This window comes from Athene noctua, chromosome 20 (genome assembly GCF_965140245.1).
Source record: "Athene noctua chromosome 20, bAthNoc1.hap1.1, whole genome shotgun sequence".
NCBI lineage: Eukaryota > Metazoa > Chordata > Aves > Strigiformes > Strigidae > Athene > Athene noctua.
Window position 1 is genome coordinate 6,479,688 of NC_134056.1, and position 17,155 is coordinate 6,496,842.

General features: G+C 57.8%; 2 protein-coding genes across 2 annotated transcripts in view; one reads left to right on the forward strand and one right to left on the reverse strand.

The window, feature by feature from the left end:
* The first annotated feature begins 467 nt into the window (after positions 1 to 467).
* On the forward strand, positions 468 to 1,841 carry IER5L (immediate early response 5 like). Its single transcript, XM_074923713.1, has one exon. The coding sequence runs from the start codon at positions 812 to 814 to the stop codon at positions 1,814 to 1,816; it is 1,005 nt and encodes a 334-aa protein (XP_074779814.1). The 5' UTR covers positions 468 to 811; the 3' UTR covers positions 1,817 to 1,841.
* A 10,094-nt stretch (positions 1,842 to 11,935) lies between these two features.
* PTPA (protein phosphatase 2 phosphatase activator) overlaps positions 11,936 to 17,155 on the reverse strand; it is a 28,381-nt gene continuing 23,161 nt past the window's right edge. Inside the window, exon 10 of the mRNA XM_074923548.1 lies at positions 11,936 to 16,675. Within this exon, the coding sequence (XP_074779649.1) occupies positions 16,601 to 16,675 (75 nt within the window). The 3' untranslated portion in view covers positions 11,936 to 16,600. The remainder of the gene's footprint in view (positions 16,676 to 17,155) is intronic.

The window sequence follows — 17,155 nt, forward strand, 5'->3', positions numbered from 1 at the left end:
AGCGGGGCGGGAGCCGCTCCCCGCCCGCTCCGCTCACCTGTGTGAGGGGAGCGGCGCAGAGAGGCGGCGCCCCGGCCCCCCGCCGCCGGCGGCCCCCCGCCGTTCCCCCCTCCCAGGCCCGTCCCGGCCGGGCCGAGCCCCCACCGCGTCCCCGCCGCCCTCCCGGGCCGCGCCGCGCCTGTCAGCGTTTGAACAGCGCCAGGGGCCCGCCTCACCCTTATTGGCCGCCGCGCCCGCCCGTCAGGCCGCCCGCCGCCGCCCCGTTGGCCGCGCTCTCCGGGGGGGGCGGGGCGTGGCCGGCGCGGCGCTATAAAAGGCGGGGGCTGGGCGGGCGGGCGCTCAGTGCCGCTGCGCGACAGGTACCGGCTGGCTGGGGGGGGCGGGGTGCGGGGGGGCGTGGCGCGAAGGGGGCGGGGCAGGCGGGTGCGCGCGCGGGGAGGGCGGGCGGGGGCGGCGCGCGGGGCGGGCGGGGGCGCGCGCGGCGCTGCCTGCGCTGCCTGCACGCGCCGTGCCTGCTCGGAGCGCGGCGGCGGCAGCAGCGGGAGCCACCGGCGCGCACGGCGATGCCCGCTCTGCTCCCGCCGCTGGCCGTCCCCTGAAGACACCCCTCTCTATTCCCCCACCCCTTCTCCAGCGACCTCAGGCTCTTTCCCCCCCTTTCCCCTTTCCCCCCCCTTTCTATTTCCCTCCCCCCCTTCCCCCCCCCCCCCCCTACGCCTCTTTATCCTCCTTTTTTTGCGACCCTCCGCACCCTCCCGGCTGCCGTGTGGATGCGGCCCGGGGTGCCTGGCTGCGCGGGTGGCGAGAGCAGATGCTGAGGGGCCGGAGGAGGATGGAGTGCACCCTCGATGCGCAGAGTTTGATCAGTATTTCCCTGCGGAAGATCCACAGCTCCCGCACGCAGCGAGGCGGCATCAAGCTCCACAAGAACCTGCTCGTCTCCTATGTGCTCCGCAACGCCCGGCAGCTCTACCTGAGCGAGCGCTACGCCGAGCTCTACCGCCGCCAGCAGCACTACCCCGACGGCGCCCCGCTCCTCGCCATGCCCGCCTGCCCGCCGCCCGCCGCCGCCCCGCCGGAGCTGGCGGCTCTCCCGTTACCCGCCGACACGCAGGACCGCGAAGCTCGGAGCTGCGCGGCGGTGCGGGGCGGTGCGGAGCTGCTGGAGGTGCCGGTGTGCGCGGCGCCCCCGGAGCTGCAGCGAGCGCCTTGCAGAGACTCCTCGCCGGGTTTTTACCGGGCGGCCGGCAGCGCCGGTCCCGGTGGTGGTGGAGGCGGCGGCGGCGGCGGCAGCGCGGCCCCAGGGCTGCTCTACGCCGCCGGCTGTGACTTCGGGAGCGGCGGGGCGCCGCACTGTAGCAGCCGCACCACCGTGCTGGATTTGGACACTCACGTCGTGACCACGGTGGAGAACGGGTACTTGCACCAGGACTGCTGCTCGCAGTGCCCCTGCTGCTGCCAACCGGCACCGGGGCTCGCCTCCCCACCGCCCGCACCGGGCACCAAGCGCAAGTATTACCCGGGGCAGGAGGAGGAAGAGGAGGGGGTGGAGGAAGGGGAACCGGGGGGAGGCGGGGTGGCGGGCGGCCCCCCCTTCGCCCCGTGCACCAAACGCGCCCGTTTCGAGGAGTACAGCGCCGAGCACCCCCAGGACTCTTCCAACATCTCCAACTTGATCTCCATCTTCGGCTCCGGTTTCACGGGGCTGGTGAGCCGGCAGCAGGCGGACTCGGAGCAGCCCCTCAACGGGCAGCTGTGCGGCAAGCAGGCGCTGGCGAGCCTGGGAGCCTGGACTCGGGCCATCGTCGCGTTTTAGAGAGGAGCGGGGAGCAAAAGGGGGAGCGGGGAGGGAGAGGAGGGGGGTGGGGGGCGGCGTGGGGGGGCGGGGGGGTGTTTGCAAACCCCGGGGGTGCGATCCGAGGGACAGCGGCTCCGGAGGGGGGGACCCTGAAACAAAGGCGGGGAGAGGGGGGGTGGGGGTGGGGGGGGGTTGGGGAGAAGGGAAGAGGGGGGGTGGGGGGGTGCCGAGGGGTTCGCAGGGGAGGTGGGAGGGCAGAGCCACGCTAGTGTTTTATAAATTGTACAATAAAGAGAAAAAAATCTAAGATCTTGGGACTTTATTTTTGCAGAGATGGGGGGGGGGAGGAAACAAAACAACAACAACAAAAAAAGCAAACAAACGAAAACAAAACAAAACAGCCCCCGCCGAAGCACCTATTTCAGTAATCCTCTTTGTGTCCGCCCGGGTTCGCCGGGGAAGCGCCACGTGAGAACCGGCCCCGCCGCACCGGCCCCGGGACCCCGCGGCGGCGGGAGCGGCCCCGGCCCGGCGGCCCCGGCGGGGACCCTCCGCCCGCGGCTCGGGCGGCTTTGGGGTGCGGGGAGGGGGGGGTGGGGGGAGAGCAGCGGCTGCCGGTTCGCTTTTGTGCGAAAAAAAAAAAAAACCAAACCCACATTTCAACTTTCCTCCCAGAAGAAACGTGTGCGCTGTGACTTCTCCCCGCCGCCTGTGCCGGGGGAACGCTGGAGGGTGACGAGCGCTCAATTTGGGGGGGTGGGTTAAAGCAGGGGCCGGGGGTCCCTCCGGGCTGCCCCCCGCCGCACCGGGGAGGGGACAGCCGCCCCCGGCAGCCCGGAGCCGCCGCCGCGGGGTGCGATGCCGCAGGTAACCGGTAACGCCGCTCATGCCTCCGGGGTGCTCTGCCGGGTCTCTCTCTTTTTTTTTTTTCTTCCGTTTTTTTTTTTTTTTTTTCTTCTTAAGTTCAACTGTTCTGCTTTCAGGCTTCCAAAATCATAAAACCAGCACTGTTTGCCCTTGTGAAGAGATCTGTCTCCTGTAGAGTCTCTTGATTATTTTTTTTATATTATTCTTTTTTAAACAAGAAAAACCTTTTGTTGTAAAAAGGTGGCTTTTCTGGTCGTCCCCCCCCTCTTTGTTTTTTTTGCAGCCTGCCCACTCCCAACTTCACGGTATCAGCACTATGTGTAACTGAGGATGCTTTGCCAAACGGTCTGTTGGGGTCTTTTTTTTTTCCCCCCCCCCCTTTCCTTTCCTCCTTTTTTCTTTGTTTGTAAGCCTGTATTTTTGTGCATATGGAATTGTATATCACCGGGTAAAACTGTTCGGATTTGTTTAAATTTATAATCTTAATAAAAAGTCGATTATAAAGTTGCTGTGCCCTCGCTTTCCTTCACCCCGCAGCCCGCGGAAGCCCCTCGCCCGAGCCGCCGCTTCCCCCTCGGCACCGGGGAGTCTTTGCGGAGTCTCCGACCCCCACCCCGTGCACCCCCCCGGGCCCGGCAAACACCCCCCCCCCCCCTTTGTCCCCTCCCCAACATCACCCGGCTTCACCCCCCAAGCCCGCCCCCCCCTCCACCGGCTGCCAGGAGGCGACACCCCCCCACACCCCCTCCGTGGGGCTGGAGGTGCCACGCAAAGCGAGTCCCAGGTGGGGAAGGGGCCGGGGCTTGTGTCCTTCCCTCGGCGGGGGGAGCCGGCGGGACCCCCCCGGCCCTGCCCCTACCTGCGCGGGGCTGCGCGGCCCGGCCGCCCCCAGCACCTGGGCAGCGCCGCCGCCTCCGCGGCCCCGCGATGCGCTCGGGAAGTTTTTTTTAAGTTGGAGTTTGTTATCACCGCGCGGGGCCGCTTGGTGGTGCGTGCGGGTTTTTCTTTTTTTTTTTTTTCCTCCCCTTTTTGTGTGTATTTTTTTTCCCCTCCCCTCCTTTACACCAAATGAGCGAAGCCGGGGGCGCTCCTCGCCCACCCCCCGGCCGACCTCAGGAGGGGACAATTTTATTTTTATTTTTTTTTTTTAAATCCCGTGCAAAACGCGCAGTTTCCAGCATCCAGTGCAAATCCCGCAGCTGGAGCCGCTCCTTTTCCCCCCCAGCGCCTCAGCACCCCCCCGGGATCTCCCAGCCCAGCCCAACCCCCGGACAAAACCCCCTCCCCAGCTTCGCGCATCACCGCGGGAGCGCAACCTTCCCCTTTCCCGGAGAGGAGAGAGAGGGGGGGACACCACCACCACCCCTAAAAAAAAAAAATAGTATTGCGGGGAGCGGGGGGGGAGGCTCCGCAAGTGTGTTACAGCCGCAGAAGAGCCGAAGCGCGGAGCGCTCCCCCCACCCCGCTCCGCGCCCCGCGCCCCGCTCCGCGCCCACAGCGCCCCCTGGCGCCCGCCTCGGGAGCCGCAGCGCCCATGGGGGGACGGGGGGGGGAGGGACCCCACGTCGGGGCAAAGGAAGGGGCTGGAGGGGGGCTGCGCTGTGTCCCCCCCCGCCCCGGTGCTGCTGCCCCCGGGCAGCCCCGTCCTGCTCTGGAAACGGGACCCGGCTGCGGGGGGGGGAGGGGGGCGGCTGAGCCATGCTCCCCTCTGCCGCTGCTCCTCCAAATAGCCCCAGAAAAATTAAAATTCAAAAAATATAAAACCTCGAAAAGCCCTGCCCGGGTGCAGCAGCGGTGGCAGGAGTGCTGCTGAACGCACAAGCGCTCGGCGAAACCCGGGAGCTGGATGCTTTGACCTGGGGAGATTCACCCTCCCTGTGCCCCCCAACCCCGCACCAGGCCCTGGGGCTGGGACCCCGCGGCAGCCCCCCCCGCGGCAGCCCCGAGGCCTCCCCCGGCCCCATCCTGCTCCCCTGCCCCGGGCGTCGCGGGGAGGCGGCTGGAGAGGGGCCCCGGCAGCGGGGGGAGCAGAAGCAGCAGCTCCTGCACGCGTAGCCCTGGCTGCCCCACACAGACTTCGGGGGAAGTTTTAACCCCCAGGTACTTCGGCCGATGCCCAGAGGTCAGCACAGCCGGGCCCTTGACCCCCCCACCCCAGGCAGCCCAGGCAGAGCCACACGCACCCACTCATCCCCCTCCCAAACCGCTCCCCGGCTCCCAGAGCTTGGGGTGTCCAGGGGTAAAGTGACCATCACCGGGAGAACCCCCCCACCCCGTTCCTGCAGGACTCGACCACCCCCGGCACACCCATCCCTCCGCACCCACCCTCTCCCGGGGGGAGCCAGTCCTCACCCCCACTCGCGGTGGAAGTTTCTGGGGCTTCAGTCAAGGTTTCAAGGGCTGGAACTGGCAAAGACACCTCGGCATCACCGGTAACCCTGCGGGGTGGGGGGAATTGGGGGGGCATATGCCACAGGGACACCCCTAAAACCCCCTGACACTGGGGAACGAGGCGATCCCACAGCCCCACGGAGCCACTAAGACTCAGACGCTCTCGGCGGCGCAGTTATTTATTTATTTTGAGCCCTGGTACATGACATTTCTCTTCTTACGAAGGCGGCAGCAGCAGAAAGCCCATCACACAGCCTCCCTCCTGAAAGCAGAGCATGGAAACCAGTCTCATCTGCATATTCATAAGTACCTGATAAATTAATCATGATGGCAGAAGCATTCAGGCTAGAAGGGAGGTGACAGGGGAAGGTTGCACCCCCGAACGCAAGCCCATCCTCACTCTCACACACGCTCCTCGTCTTCCAGGCACAAAAATGTTTTGATCCCTTTGCAACTTGGCTGAACCCCCTGGGCGCTCACAGGGCTGCCCCCCCCCCTCCCAACACCCCCCAACACCCCCCCCCTCCCGCTAGGCACCCACCGCCTCAGCCCCCCACCTCTCTGGTGAGAGATGCTGAACAGATGGGCTGGAGCAGGGCGAAGGACCCGAAGTCTGGGGGAGCTCAGCTGCCACCACCAGACCCCCCCAGCCCAGCCGTGAGCTCTGCTCCCACGCCAGCGCCTGTCCCCGTCCTCGATCTGTCCCCCAACACAGTTCAACGTGCCCCAGCGCTGCCCGACCTTGGAGCTGATGTTGCTGATACCAAAGAGTTTAACCCTAAAAATCCTTCTGTGCCCTCCCTCCCCCCAGTGCCCCCTCGGCTGGGGGTGAATGGGCATCGCCAGGATTTTGTGCCCGGCAGCCCTGGAGCAGGAGCAAGGCACAGAGGGGTCCTGGGGGGGTGTGAAGCTGGCACAGAGCTGTGCGAGGTGGGAGATGGGGGAGAGCGAGGGGAGTGGGGGGGTCCTGCACCATGCCATGGCAAAGGGAACCGCCTCTGTGCACACACCGCTCGCTCCCCCAGCTGCGAGACAGCTGTGGCCTTCCCTTCACCCAGCAAAACGCTCTCTGCGCTCTTGGGGTGTCCTCACTGCCCTGAACCCCCTTGGTTTGGGGGAAGAATCACCCTGCCCTGGGGACAGATGCTGCCGCGGGTAACAGAGGCAGAAATTCAACCCGAGGGCCGTGCAGCGACTGAGCCCACCCGGCTTTTCCCAGGAGCTGCCCTCAGCAGAGCGGGCAGGAGGGGCAGAAAGCAGCTGGCAGCTGCCTGCAGAGCCCGGGAGTGTCCGGCACAGCCCTTTCATTTATTTCCCTGACCCAGAGGTAATCACAGAGCTGGGCTGGGCTCACCAACAGCAGAGGGTTGGCACAGTCCCCAGCGCCCACCGGTCTCGGGGCTCTGCCCAGCACCAGAAGCACCTCACTGGTGTTTGGAGGGCTCAGACCCGGCGTTAGGAAGTCGTGCATCAAAATCAGTGCCAAAACCAACAGCCTGGCCAAGTCCTCGCACCACTGCAGCAGCTCAGCCCAGGAGAGGCCATCGCTGCTCACCCACCAGGTCCCTCTGCATCCAGAGGGACAAGGATGGATGCGGTGATGGAGAACTGACCCCTTTCACCTCCCAGGCTGCCAGCCCAGCTCTGCCCCAGCACCCAGCTCCCCCAGGAGGGGCTGGGCACCCACCCAAGGAAAAGCCACTCTTGCACCACAAGCCAGGCACTGGCTGCTCTGTGTCCTCCTAAACCAGGAGGGTCAAGAGCAAGACCGCATCCAGTCCCAGCAGCACAGCCCGGGAAGAGCAACACCGTGCAGGATCTGGGCATCCTTCAATCTGTCGGCTGTGAGTCAGATCCCTCCCATGTCATCTCCCCGGCTCAAATACAAATGAGCAGAAGTATATTTTGGGATCTGCACGTGTTAGCAGATGTTTGGAGGAGTCCCCTGCAGAGAGAGCAGTAGGAGAGCTACGGGGACACAGCAACATGGTCGAGAGGCCACTCCCGTTAACGGTGTGTTTAATATGTTGGGTTTGGTCTGGGCCTGGGTAATTAGCATCTGAGCAGTAATTATTCACACTTGGCCTTTCTATATCCTGCTTATAGATTTGATGATTAATGTTGCTCCTTGAGTTAAGCCTACCCTGGATTTACCAGCGCGCGTTGGGAAAGTTAAGAGGAGGCTCTTGTGTGACAGAAGATGCTGTCCCTTATGTCTAACAGCAAAAACAATACGCTAGAAAAATTAGAGTAAGAAGTGCTGTGCACAGAAGCAGCAGACACTAAGCACGAAGCAGCCATCTCAGCAACACACCGCCACCACCATCGACGCACGAGTGTCTCAGTTGTATAGTGGAAGCAAAAACCTCCCCCAGCATTCAGAAGGTGCCGCTGCTGGATGCTTTGGGGGTTTGCTGGCACCACGGAGACACAAGCTGGGCAGATCCCTGCAGCAATGCAGGGGCGCACGGACTCCCTCAGGCACATTTCCACCACATAAACCCAACGAAAGGTCTCCAGAGAAGGACCTGCTATCCCCACAAGCTGGGAAATGGGGAAACGCAGCTGCTAACACCTCCACACCGGGGCTGATACAGCTCAGCCAACAAAATCTGTAAGCCAGCAGCGGGCTCACCTGCTCTCCTGGGCACTGGCTCCTCGGTGTCACTGCTGGCCCCGGGCAAGGAGGCTGTGCTGACCGTGACGGTCCTGGTCCCCCTGCGGAGGGACCCAAGGCAGGTTTCCAGCGCTGCCCGCCGAGGCCCTCGGAGGTTGGGTGTTTCTCCAGCTGCTCCTCGGGGCAAAAGACATTTCCAGCTGAGCTGCCAGGCAGGCAAGATGGCCACAAGCATCATCCAGAATCTTGCCCAAAGCCAAATAGCATGTTCCGTCCTGGCTTCTCTTCCTCAAGGAAGGCACCAACCGACTCCAGGTCCTGGAAAGGAAGGACAGGAGCAAAGAAAGGGATAACCCCCCTAAACCCTGCTCTTATCCTCACTCCTGGCCCCATGATTGGGCCAGCTGGGCAGAGGCACCTGCCCCACACCTGTGGGAACGAGGCAGAGCATTAACCCCGTGCGTGCTGCTGCCCAGAGGAGGGGAAAGGGCTTTCCCTGAAGTGATGAAACCCCCATAAGCCACACAGGATGCTGCTGGACCAACCCTGCTCCTTGCTACCCTCCTCTGGCTGCTTTTATGGGACCAAAGCTGCCCCTTCTTGCCTGGCTGGCAGATTTCCCTCAGGCTGAACCCATGGCCAGGAGGGGAGGGTTTTCCCCCTGCTTCGGTCGTGCCAAACTCATGGGGACTCATATGTGTCAGAGCGCAGCATCTGCACCGTGCCCCCTGCTCCCACCTGTCTGATGTGGGAAACGGGGACGGAGGCTGCAGCGAGAAGCCAGAGGCACTTCTGAAGTTGGTCCCGACCAAATCGGCTTTTTGTTCTCCCCAAGCAGGATAAAGCGAAAAAGTCACGTCTATCAAGCTTGGGGCTGGACTGCAGCGGCCACTTCATGGCCCTGCTTGGGCTCAGCCCCACACAGGCAGGAGCAGCCCCAGGCTTCGGGGCAGCCACGCCTGCCGTGGGTCCCTGAGTATTTCCACACTTTCATCTGGGGGGCTTGTTTTTCTATAAACTACCACCAAAGCAGTGCCTTCCCTCCCTTTTTCTCGCCAAAATAAAGCTTTTTCATTGAAACATGTGAAGCTGTTATTTTTTTTTTCCTTTTCCCCAGGTTTTACAACATGAAAGTGGATGTTGATGTGAATGGAATTTTGAAATCAGACACGGGGAAGTTCTGCTCCAGGAGGCGACTATTTGCTCACAAAATCGTCTCTTTTCAAGCTCCCCAATGAAATTCTGCACAATTATTGTTTTCTTCTCCTCACCCAGCCAGCCCAGTGCCCTGCACTGCTCCAGCTTTTGTTTCTCCTCTGCTCCCTACCGAGGATGAACAAAACACCACCACGATGTGCCGTGCCCGTGCCCACTTCTCCTCCTTGCCGTGGCTGCCGCACACAGCCAGGAGCTGCCCGCGCCTCACGCGGCACTGCCGGTGTTAGCACACACGCTCAGCACCGTTTGGGGCTGCACACCCCGAAGAGGAACATGCTTCTGCTTCTAAACTGTTTGCAAACAGGGTGCCAGGGTGCTCAGGATTCAGGGATGTTCCTGTGAACTCCCCCCTAGCACAGAGCCAGGGCTTTCTGGATGCGCAGCTCGGGGAAGGGCATTGCGGAAACCCACCGTTTCATTTGCTTTGGAGCTGAAGAGCAACCACCAGCCCAAAATCTGTGTGTGAAGTGACAGGCTTCTCCCCCAGCAGCCCCATGCTGGGGTGAGGCAAGAGGAAGCTTTGCAGACAGCTTTGGATGCAGGATGACCCCGTGCAGGGGCAAAGCAGCACTGTGGGTGTGATCCTACAGATGCCACAAAAGCCTGGAGGGGTCTCAGGGCGAGTGGACAAACCCCAGGCCCAGGCTCCAGGGCTGCTCTCCTCCATCACCAATTTCCCCCCAGCAAAAGGTGCTTGTGGTCCCCACAGCACCACGAACATCCTGGTTCTTCCACTCCCATAGGAACTAGAAGGCAAGAACATGGTTAAAAAGAACAAAAAACCGGGACACGAACATCCCAGGTGCCACGGTGCTGTGTGCTGGGCTTGGTCCTCCAGCTCGGTGACAAGGAGAGATAAGGGTGAGGATTGAGCCTTCAGTTTGTCCCCCCGGAGCTGCTGCTGGATTAACTCAGCCTAACATTGTTTAAGGAGTATTTACATGCAGAGCTTCTTCAGCTTGGCCCTCCAGTGCCTGCTGGGTTAGGCAATGCCTCTGGCTTATACCTTGGCTCAGGATCTGTTGACTCTGGAAAATCCCCAGGTTTTGGAGCATGTCCATTAAAACACGCAGCGCTGTGGTCATCCAGACTCTTCCCCTTCTGCCTATGGACCATGGAGACCACGTGCTCCTGTCCAGCATGAGAAACGGCCGAGCCAACAGCCAGGCGGGGCGGATCCGCAATTCCCAGGGTGGTGCTTCTAACGGGGCACGATCTCCACGGCCTCGCTGCTGCTTTATTTGTCCCACAGTCCTCCAACACCAACCGGAGCATCCCAGAGATGCCTGTTCAGGACAGGTAGGACGAGGGCTGCGACCGAAGGCTGGCAGCTCCAGCAAGAGCAGCATGTGGAAATACTGCCCAATGGAGGAAACCTGGTCCTTCTGACCCCCATTTCAATTTATTTATTTATTTATTAATCTTAAATTGGAGTAAACAGAACCGAACCACCAAGCTGGGCTGAGCAGAAATGTAAGGAGCTGCTAGAAGCCATGAGATGCTCCAGCGGGGCAGTACAATGTGTGAAGAAGCCAACCCATGCCCCAGCTCCCTGGATTTCACGTTACTGATGTATTTGTGTCACCTCCTGCCCAGATTTACTGGGTTTATAAAGCAGGACAGTGCTTTTATTCTTGGTCTCCAGGTAGGAAACCGAGGCAGTGTCCTTAGTTGAGGTTACAGCAGGGGTCTGTGGTGGAGTAAGCAACAGAAGCCGCATCTTCTGAATCCATCCAAACCAGTGGGCAGCTCTCTCATGTATATGCAATTTATGATTGACTGTCACCCCAGGGACTCATCTCCTATCTTCCCCCTTTAATTATAAAAATTAGTAGGTTTGAGGTATATTTGAGGGGTTTTCTTTTCCTGTGTTGACAAAGCGCAATACTTGATGACTCTAACCCCAAATTCTCTGTGACACAGATACCCTGGCAATTATAAAATACTTCCAAGCTCGCTCCATAAACCCCTTTGCTGTTGCTATTAGTATGCATTAACATTTTATTGGTGTTACAGGATGAAACATCCAGTCTTGCAGCTCCAGTGGGCTTGGGGATTTCCAGCATCCTGCAATATGTATCCGTGCAGAGGAAATTAAAATGTGGATGGATCAGCAAGATACAGTCAAATCCTCTACAGTAATTTGGAGAAGACTAAACTCTGGTGCTAGTGGAGCATATTCCAAGCTATCTAATAGAGAGCTGATGATCTCTATAACAGCCTTTTTGTAAGTTTTATTCTTGCCTACAAGGGAATTTTTTCAAAGGGGATATGTAATACCTAAACTAATATTTTTAAAGGTATATGCTCTGAACATGGAAAAGTAAGACCCTTTGCAGAGCATTCACTTTCAGGGATCAGCTAGTACCCAATAGAACACGTTCCAGTATCTTACATTCTTGGTGGAATTTCTTTCTAACCACCACACCAGCCCATTTTATGTAGTTTGAAGCCATTAGAGGACATACCGACTCGGGAATATTGGCATGCTTTGCTCTTTTAGCAATAGTACAACATATATTTCCTTCAGCAGCAGGACCACTTGAAACCCGAAGTGCTGTGTCTACACGAAGGCTGGAGAGCGCAGTGCTGGTGTACCTCACCCACTCTGCATGCATGAGGTGGTCTACAGCTACGCAACTATTCACCAGGCTGGAGTCCAGCACTGTAGAACTCACCATCTCCAAAAAAACTCTTCCCACACATAAAACTGGGAGGAAATCATGTCAAAATAGATACTCTGGGTACCTTGACTTGTGCAGCGCAGTCTGCTTGGGTTTATCTCTCCCAGGTGTCTTAGAAACAGAAGAACTGATAAGGAACTGCTCCTCTGCTTTCTCTCCTTCCTCCATTTATAGGCTCAGCAAATCCTTGAGCACATCCTTAATCTATTTAGGTAAAAGAAAGCGAGTGTGTGATCAGGAGGACTGAAACACACACCTCAGTGCCGGCGGGGTCAGGGCCCCACAGCGCCATTCCCACACAACCCCACTCCCGTTTCCAAGGGTTTACACACACCAAGCATTAAGGAGCCCAAATTCTGATGAGGGATTTCAATGTTATTTATTATCTGTGTTACAGTTGCAACTGGGAACATGGGGAGTGACTCGTTCCAATTTTAGTGACAACTGTATTTACGCCCTGTGTAGAACCGGCCGATGTAGACATTCCCAAGCCCAGGCTTTTTATAGCAAGCAGAAGCACCCACTCCACCCCCTCAAAAGCCTTTTCTAACCTCCGAAGCCTGCTCACAGCCTTGTGCTCTTCAGAACGAGCAGATCTCCAAGCTGAAGATGCCCATCATGGTTCAGCCCTCGCTAAATCTGATGTGGAGGCAGCTCTTTTTCAATTTGGCTCATCCTAGTTTGAAGCTTGGCACAATTTTTACAAGATCGGTCCAGGGAAAGACATGTCTGTCCCCGGACGCTCAAGGAGTTCATTCGGATGTCAGTGGGAAGAGTGCTGATCCACCGAAGGGGAAGCAACATTAAAGGATGAAGATCTCTCCTCTTGGCTATTAGAGCATGAAATGACCTCCAAGAGTCCTGTTAAATTCTACATCTGAGCCAGGAGAATCCTTGTTGAAGCAGCAATGAGATCCCCATGAGCTTCTCAACCGTAGAAGGTTCCCACTGGCACACTGGCAGCGGGAGAGTTCAGGTTACGTTAGCAGTTATCGCTAACCACCAATTCCACCTTCTCCCTCTCATTTCTGCCTCCTTCCCTCTCTCAGGAAGGAAGTCAACACAGTTGCAGGGACAGAGCGCGGGATCCAGGGCTCTTGTGTGGTTCAACACCAGCTCCTTGGGGTACAAAGTACATCTTCATCCTGGAAACTGCCAGCTCAGATTCTGCTGCTCAACAAATGCCGGTCCTGCAGTGGGGACTTCTTTGTTTATTTAATAGCAGGAACCCAGCACTACGTAATGGAACTGAGCCGCACACCAGGGACAAGTTAATACAGCAACAATGGCATGAAACGGTTCTATTTTTTATTCTTTTACTACTATCACCGCACGAGGCTGCTTCTCTTAACTCTTCATTTATTACTGGCTGCCATGAATGATCACTTATAAAGGAGGGCTGCAAAGAAAGAGATGCGGGAAGGTTGACGGCGATTTGCAAAACAGGCCTCGTGTAAAGGCAACAGCTGTTAAACAGACACATGAACCAGCCTACGTATTGCAACCCCGAAGGACCCAGTTCTGAAAACTGAATTTAAAAAAAACTGGCTTGGTCAGTGGGCTGAGCGGGAAGGTGGTGAGAAACCCACACTACGTCTGCTTCCCCTTCACTGCGCGTCATGTTCACTAAGGGACACGTTCAAGATGAATTCAAGTGCCTTCAAAGAAAACATCTGTGATCCAAGATGACATTTCTGCTCACCATCCATCCCTCCACGCTGCTGCCGCTTTTAGCAACATGCACTCACACAGTTGGCCTGCGTTGACGGAGAAGATATAACCCAGCGACAAGAAAACCAGCATTTGCTAAGCACATCTATGCTAGCTCTAACCACTCGTGAGAAGGTCCAGGTATAATTTTCTATATAAATCCAACAAAGCTGCTGAGCTAAACCGATGCTGGAAGTCCTGAGTCAGCCCCTACAGCAGGACAGGAAAAACATCTGAAGAAAAAAGGTTCCAGTTCTCACCCTGCCTCAGAAACAAGGCTCAAACGTCTTTTGGTTATGAGAGTCTCTGATCTTCAAGAGGTATTTGCTGGCCTGGGAACAGGCTTCACACATCACCTACCTGCCAAAGCCAAGCTGGGAGAGAGGGGAGTGGGCATAGCAAAAAAGTTAAATAAATAAATAAAACATACTACATGACAGAAAGACACCTAAGAAGGACACAAAGACAGACGGGATACACTTGTTCCATGCAGTTAAATAACGAGTCAATTTTGGTGCAAGAGACCAACCACCGACATGGCAAGTGTCTCCACAAAGCCTCTTCCCTGTGCCGAAGGCTCCAGCCATCGGCTCGGCTGGCTCTGCTCTGAAAGCGGGAGCAAATCCCAGTCTGAGAGAGACCAACAGAGTCACCAGTGCAAAACACAGACACTTTTAATTAAAACCACAATGTTGGAGGAGGTGGGGGAGTGCCGCTTCAGACACCGAGCGGCCCTGGGTGCTGCTACGTGTGTGGACCTCCCCGGAAAGGAGCAGAGCCCCGAGAAGCAGTGATGGACATCAGTGGGAGGCAGGCAGCTGACTGCCACACGACGGGGGCACATCCCAAGCGGGCTGGTAAGACTCAAATAATAATTAGCTGCTTGAAGTCCAAAACTTCCTAGCAGGACAAGTGTGCAGACTCAGGCAAGCAAGAAACAGAGCTCTACGTGAGCCTCCTCGGCAGGTCCCAAGCCCAGGGACACCATCCACAGGGAGCAGTGGCTGCAGCTGCAGGGGAAAGAAGCACCTCCCCATCCTTTTTTGGTGCTGTATTTCACATTCTTGGTGTCCCTCCCATGGATGGATGTCAACATTTCCACCCATCCTTTTGCACGGAAGCTCCATTTCCATCAGATGACCAGGAGAGATGCATTCCCAACCCTTGGGCAGATTTGGGAAACCACGGGCTTTAGCTCAGCCTTTGCCAGCCAGATGCTGCACAGCCGTTTAAAGCACGGTGACACTTGACAAAAGCCAGGCAACAGCACGGGGGGGCACAGGTGGGGACGCCTGGGGTCCCCGCTCCAGGCACTGGCTGCTAAACTGCTGCACTGGAGATGGACTCAAGTCTCACAAACACACAGATCTCCAGCACTGCTCCAGGAGTGGATCCGTTTGGAAAGCCAAGACAAAACACACAACCCACTTAAGAGGTAAAGCAAGATTTAACCCCAGTCTTCCATTTTCATTTAAAATGCAAGTTTATAAAGTTGTTTCAGGCAGGTCAAGAGATCCTAGCCCCCCCACCGCCGCCCAGGGCTGAGTCAGGAGCAGACAGGACAGTAGCAGTACTAGAAAGCTCTGCTTTAGCTCTGCAGACACCTGCATTCCACTGCCTTAATTTAAACTCTTCTTGCTCTCCCTCCCCTGAGCGCCTGCAAAAACCTTTACAAGAGGGAGTGAGTAAGTTTGGCAAAAAGAGAATTGCAGAAAAATAAAATTCACAAGCAGGCTATTCTTTTTTCCCCCTCCCAACAGTAAAGCAATGCAGCAGTGAAAGCCGAGCAGCCGGGCTGGGGGCAGCCCCACTGCCCCTTCCGTGGTCTGCAGGAGTGCCCAAGAAAGGATCCCTGCTGTCCCTGACCCCCAGCAAACACCAGACCAGAGCCCTGTCCCCCCCACACCCAGCCTAGGAACCCCAAGAGAAACATCGCCTCTCCAGCTGCACAGTTGGGGACCACCTTGGTCAAGGCCTGTGGACACAACAGCTCATCCCAAACCCAGCACCAGCCATTCCTGCCCTCCTAGCGATGCTGCTGGTAGGATCTGGACCACGTCTCCATTCACTCACCTGCCTTTGAGATGCTGCTGCTGGTAGCACTGGAGGTGCCCGAGGTCCAGCACAGCAACACCAGCAAGGAATGACAAAGGGCAAGAGCTCTCTGCAGGTATAACCCGCTGTCCTGGGCTCTTAATGCTTTTTCTTTCCAGCACAAGTATATAAATGCATGTAAAGCTGCATGCTTGCCCCCTCATGCTGCCTTTGCTCCAGGGACGCCTCCCTAAAAGAGCTGGAGAACATGCTGCTTCGTGGGGGGAAATCCCTTTGCTATGGGGCTGTCACTACAATTTATGGCCAAGCAGTAGCAACCATGGTCACCTTGTGCCACTGAGGCCAGCCCAGCCCCAGGCAGCAAAGTACAAAGGAGGAACCGGGGAGTGCAGAGGGCAGGTTGGACCCAGCGATGAACGTGTGTGAACATGTGAGGTTTTGTGCCCATTAAGAGGGAACCTGAGCAGGTGCCGCTCAAGCGGTGTCTTTGCATAGCGGTTCCCAGAGAGCCGGGTCCCTCCAGGGACCTCGTCCCCAGCTCCAGAGCCAGCTCAGACCCCGCAGCCCAGAAGGTTCCCAGCTTCACCCCAGAGAAGAGGCAGCAGTGGGAAAGGAAGACCCAGGGTACCTTGCAGAAGAGATGGAGGGAGGGGGCTTTCCTTGCCCAGAAAAAGGGAGAGATGGCACCCTGGGCTTTTAACAACCCACAGACATTCCCGACAACTTCCTTTACCCATTTCAGACCTCCTCGTGCAAGGAGAGGTGGCTGCCTACAGCCACGTGCAGGTTCACACTTCACCACTTTCAGTGGTTTCCCAAACCAAACAGCAACAGGAAACTTCAATGAAATTCAAAAGGGAAACTGCAGTTACCACTGCCCAACACATACACACGTGCCTTCCTCCCCTCCACACCCCCTTCCTCCCGGGAAGGGAAGCAGAGGGCCTCTGCTCAAAGCCCGTTCCCATGCCCAGCGCCGTACGCGGCGGTGGCGCTGCCCCTGGATGCAGCGCAGCGGAGCGGCACAGCCCTGGCTTGGTCGCTGGCGAGACATCCCCGCACTGGGGACGTGCAGGAGGAGCCGCTCCAGGTCCCGTCTCCTGTGCAAGGCCGGCGAGTGCTTTGGATCTGTGGTGGCCGATGAGGATGTGCAGGAATGGATGGGCTGTGTGTAACGGGCAAGGTGACGAGGAGGGGGTGAGGGGAGGAGGAAGAGCGCCGCGCTACGCCTCCGCTGCCTCGGCTCCTCCCGCGGCCCCCTTAGGATGTCACAGGCTGGATGGGGAGCAGGCTGCCGAATTTAAAGTGCTGGATCACAGGAAACTTCTCCAGGCACTGCAGGAGAGGAGATAAAGAGGGGTGAATTCAGAAGACATTTCCACCTTACGCACGCAGCCAAAGCTACATCCTGCCTTGGGAGTCAGGAGGTGGCGAGCTTGGGGCCACTCAGCTCAGCTGCAGGCAGAAGGATCAGTCCCATGTCTCCCCCCCACATCCCTGTCAGGCTTCTCAGGGCAGGAACACTCCATAACCCCATCCCCTCCCCTTCAGCCAGAACCTTTTGCTTGCTGAAATTCAGGCCTGGAGCATGAGCAGAAGAGGCATGTTTGTGTCAGCAGCTTTCTCTCTCACCAACTCTCCTTGCTCAAGCTGATCTCTTTGAAGAGCTTCACCCTTCAAACACTTTGAGAACTGCAGAAACCTCCCGGGGAACAGACTCTCCCTCCCCAGGACAGGGCTCACACTCCGGTTTCAAGGCACCATCCTGCAGCCACAAGGCACTGCCCAAACTGCATTCCAGATTCTCAGCTCTTT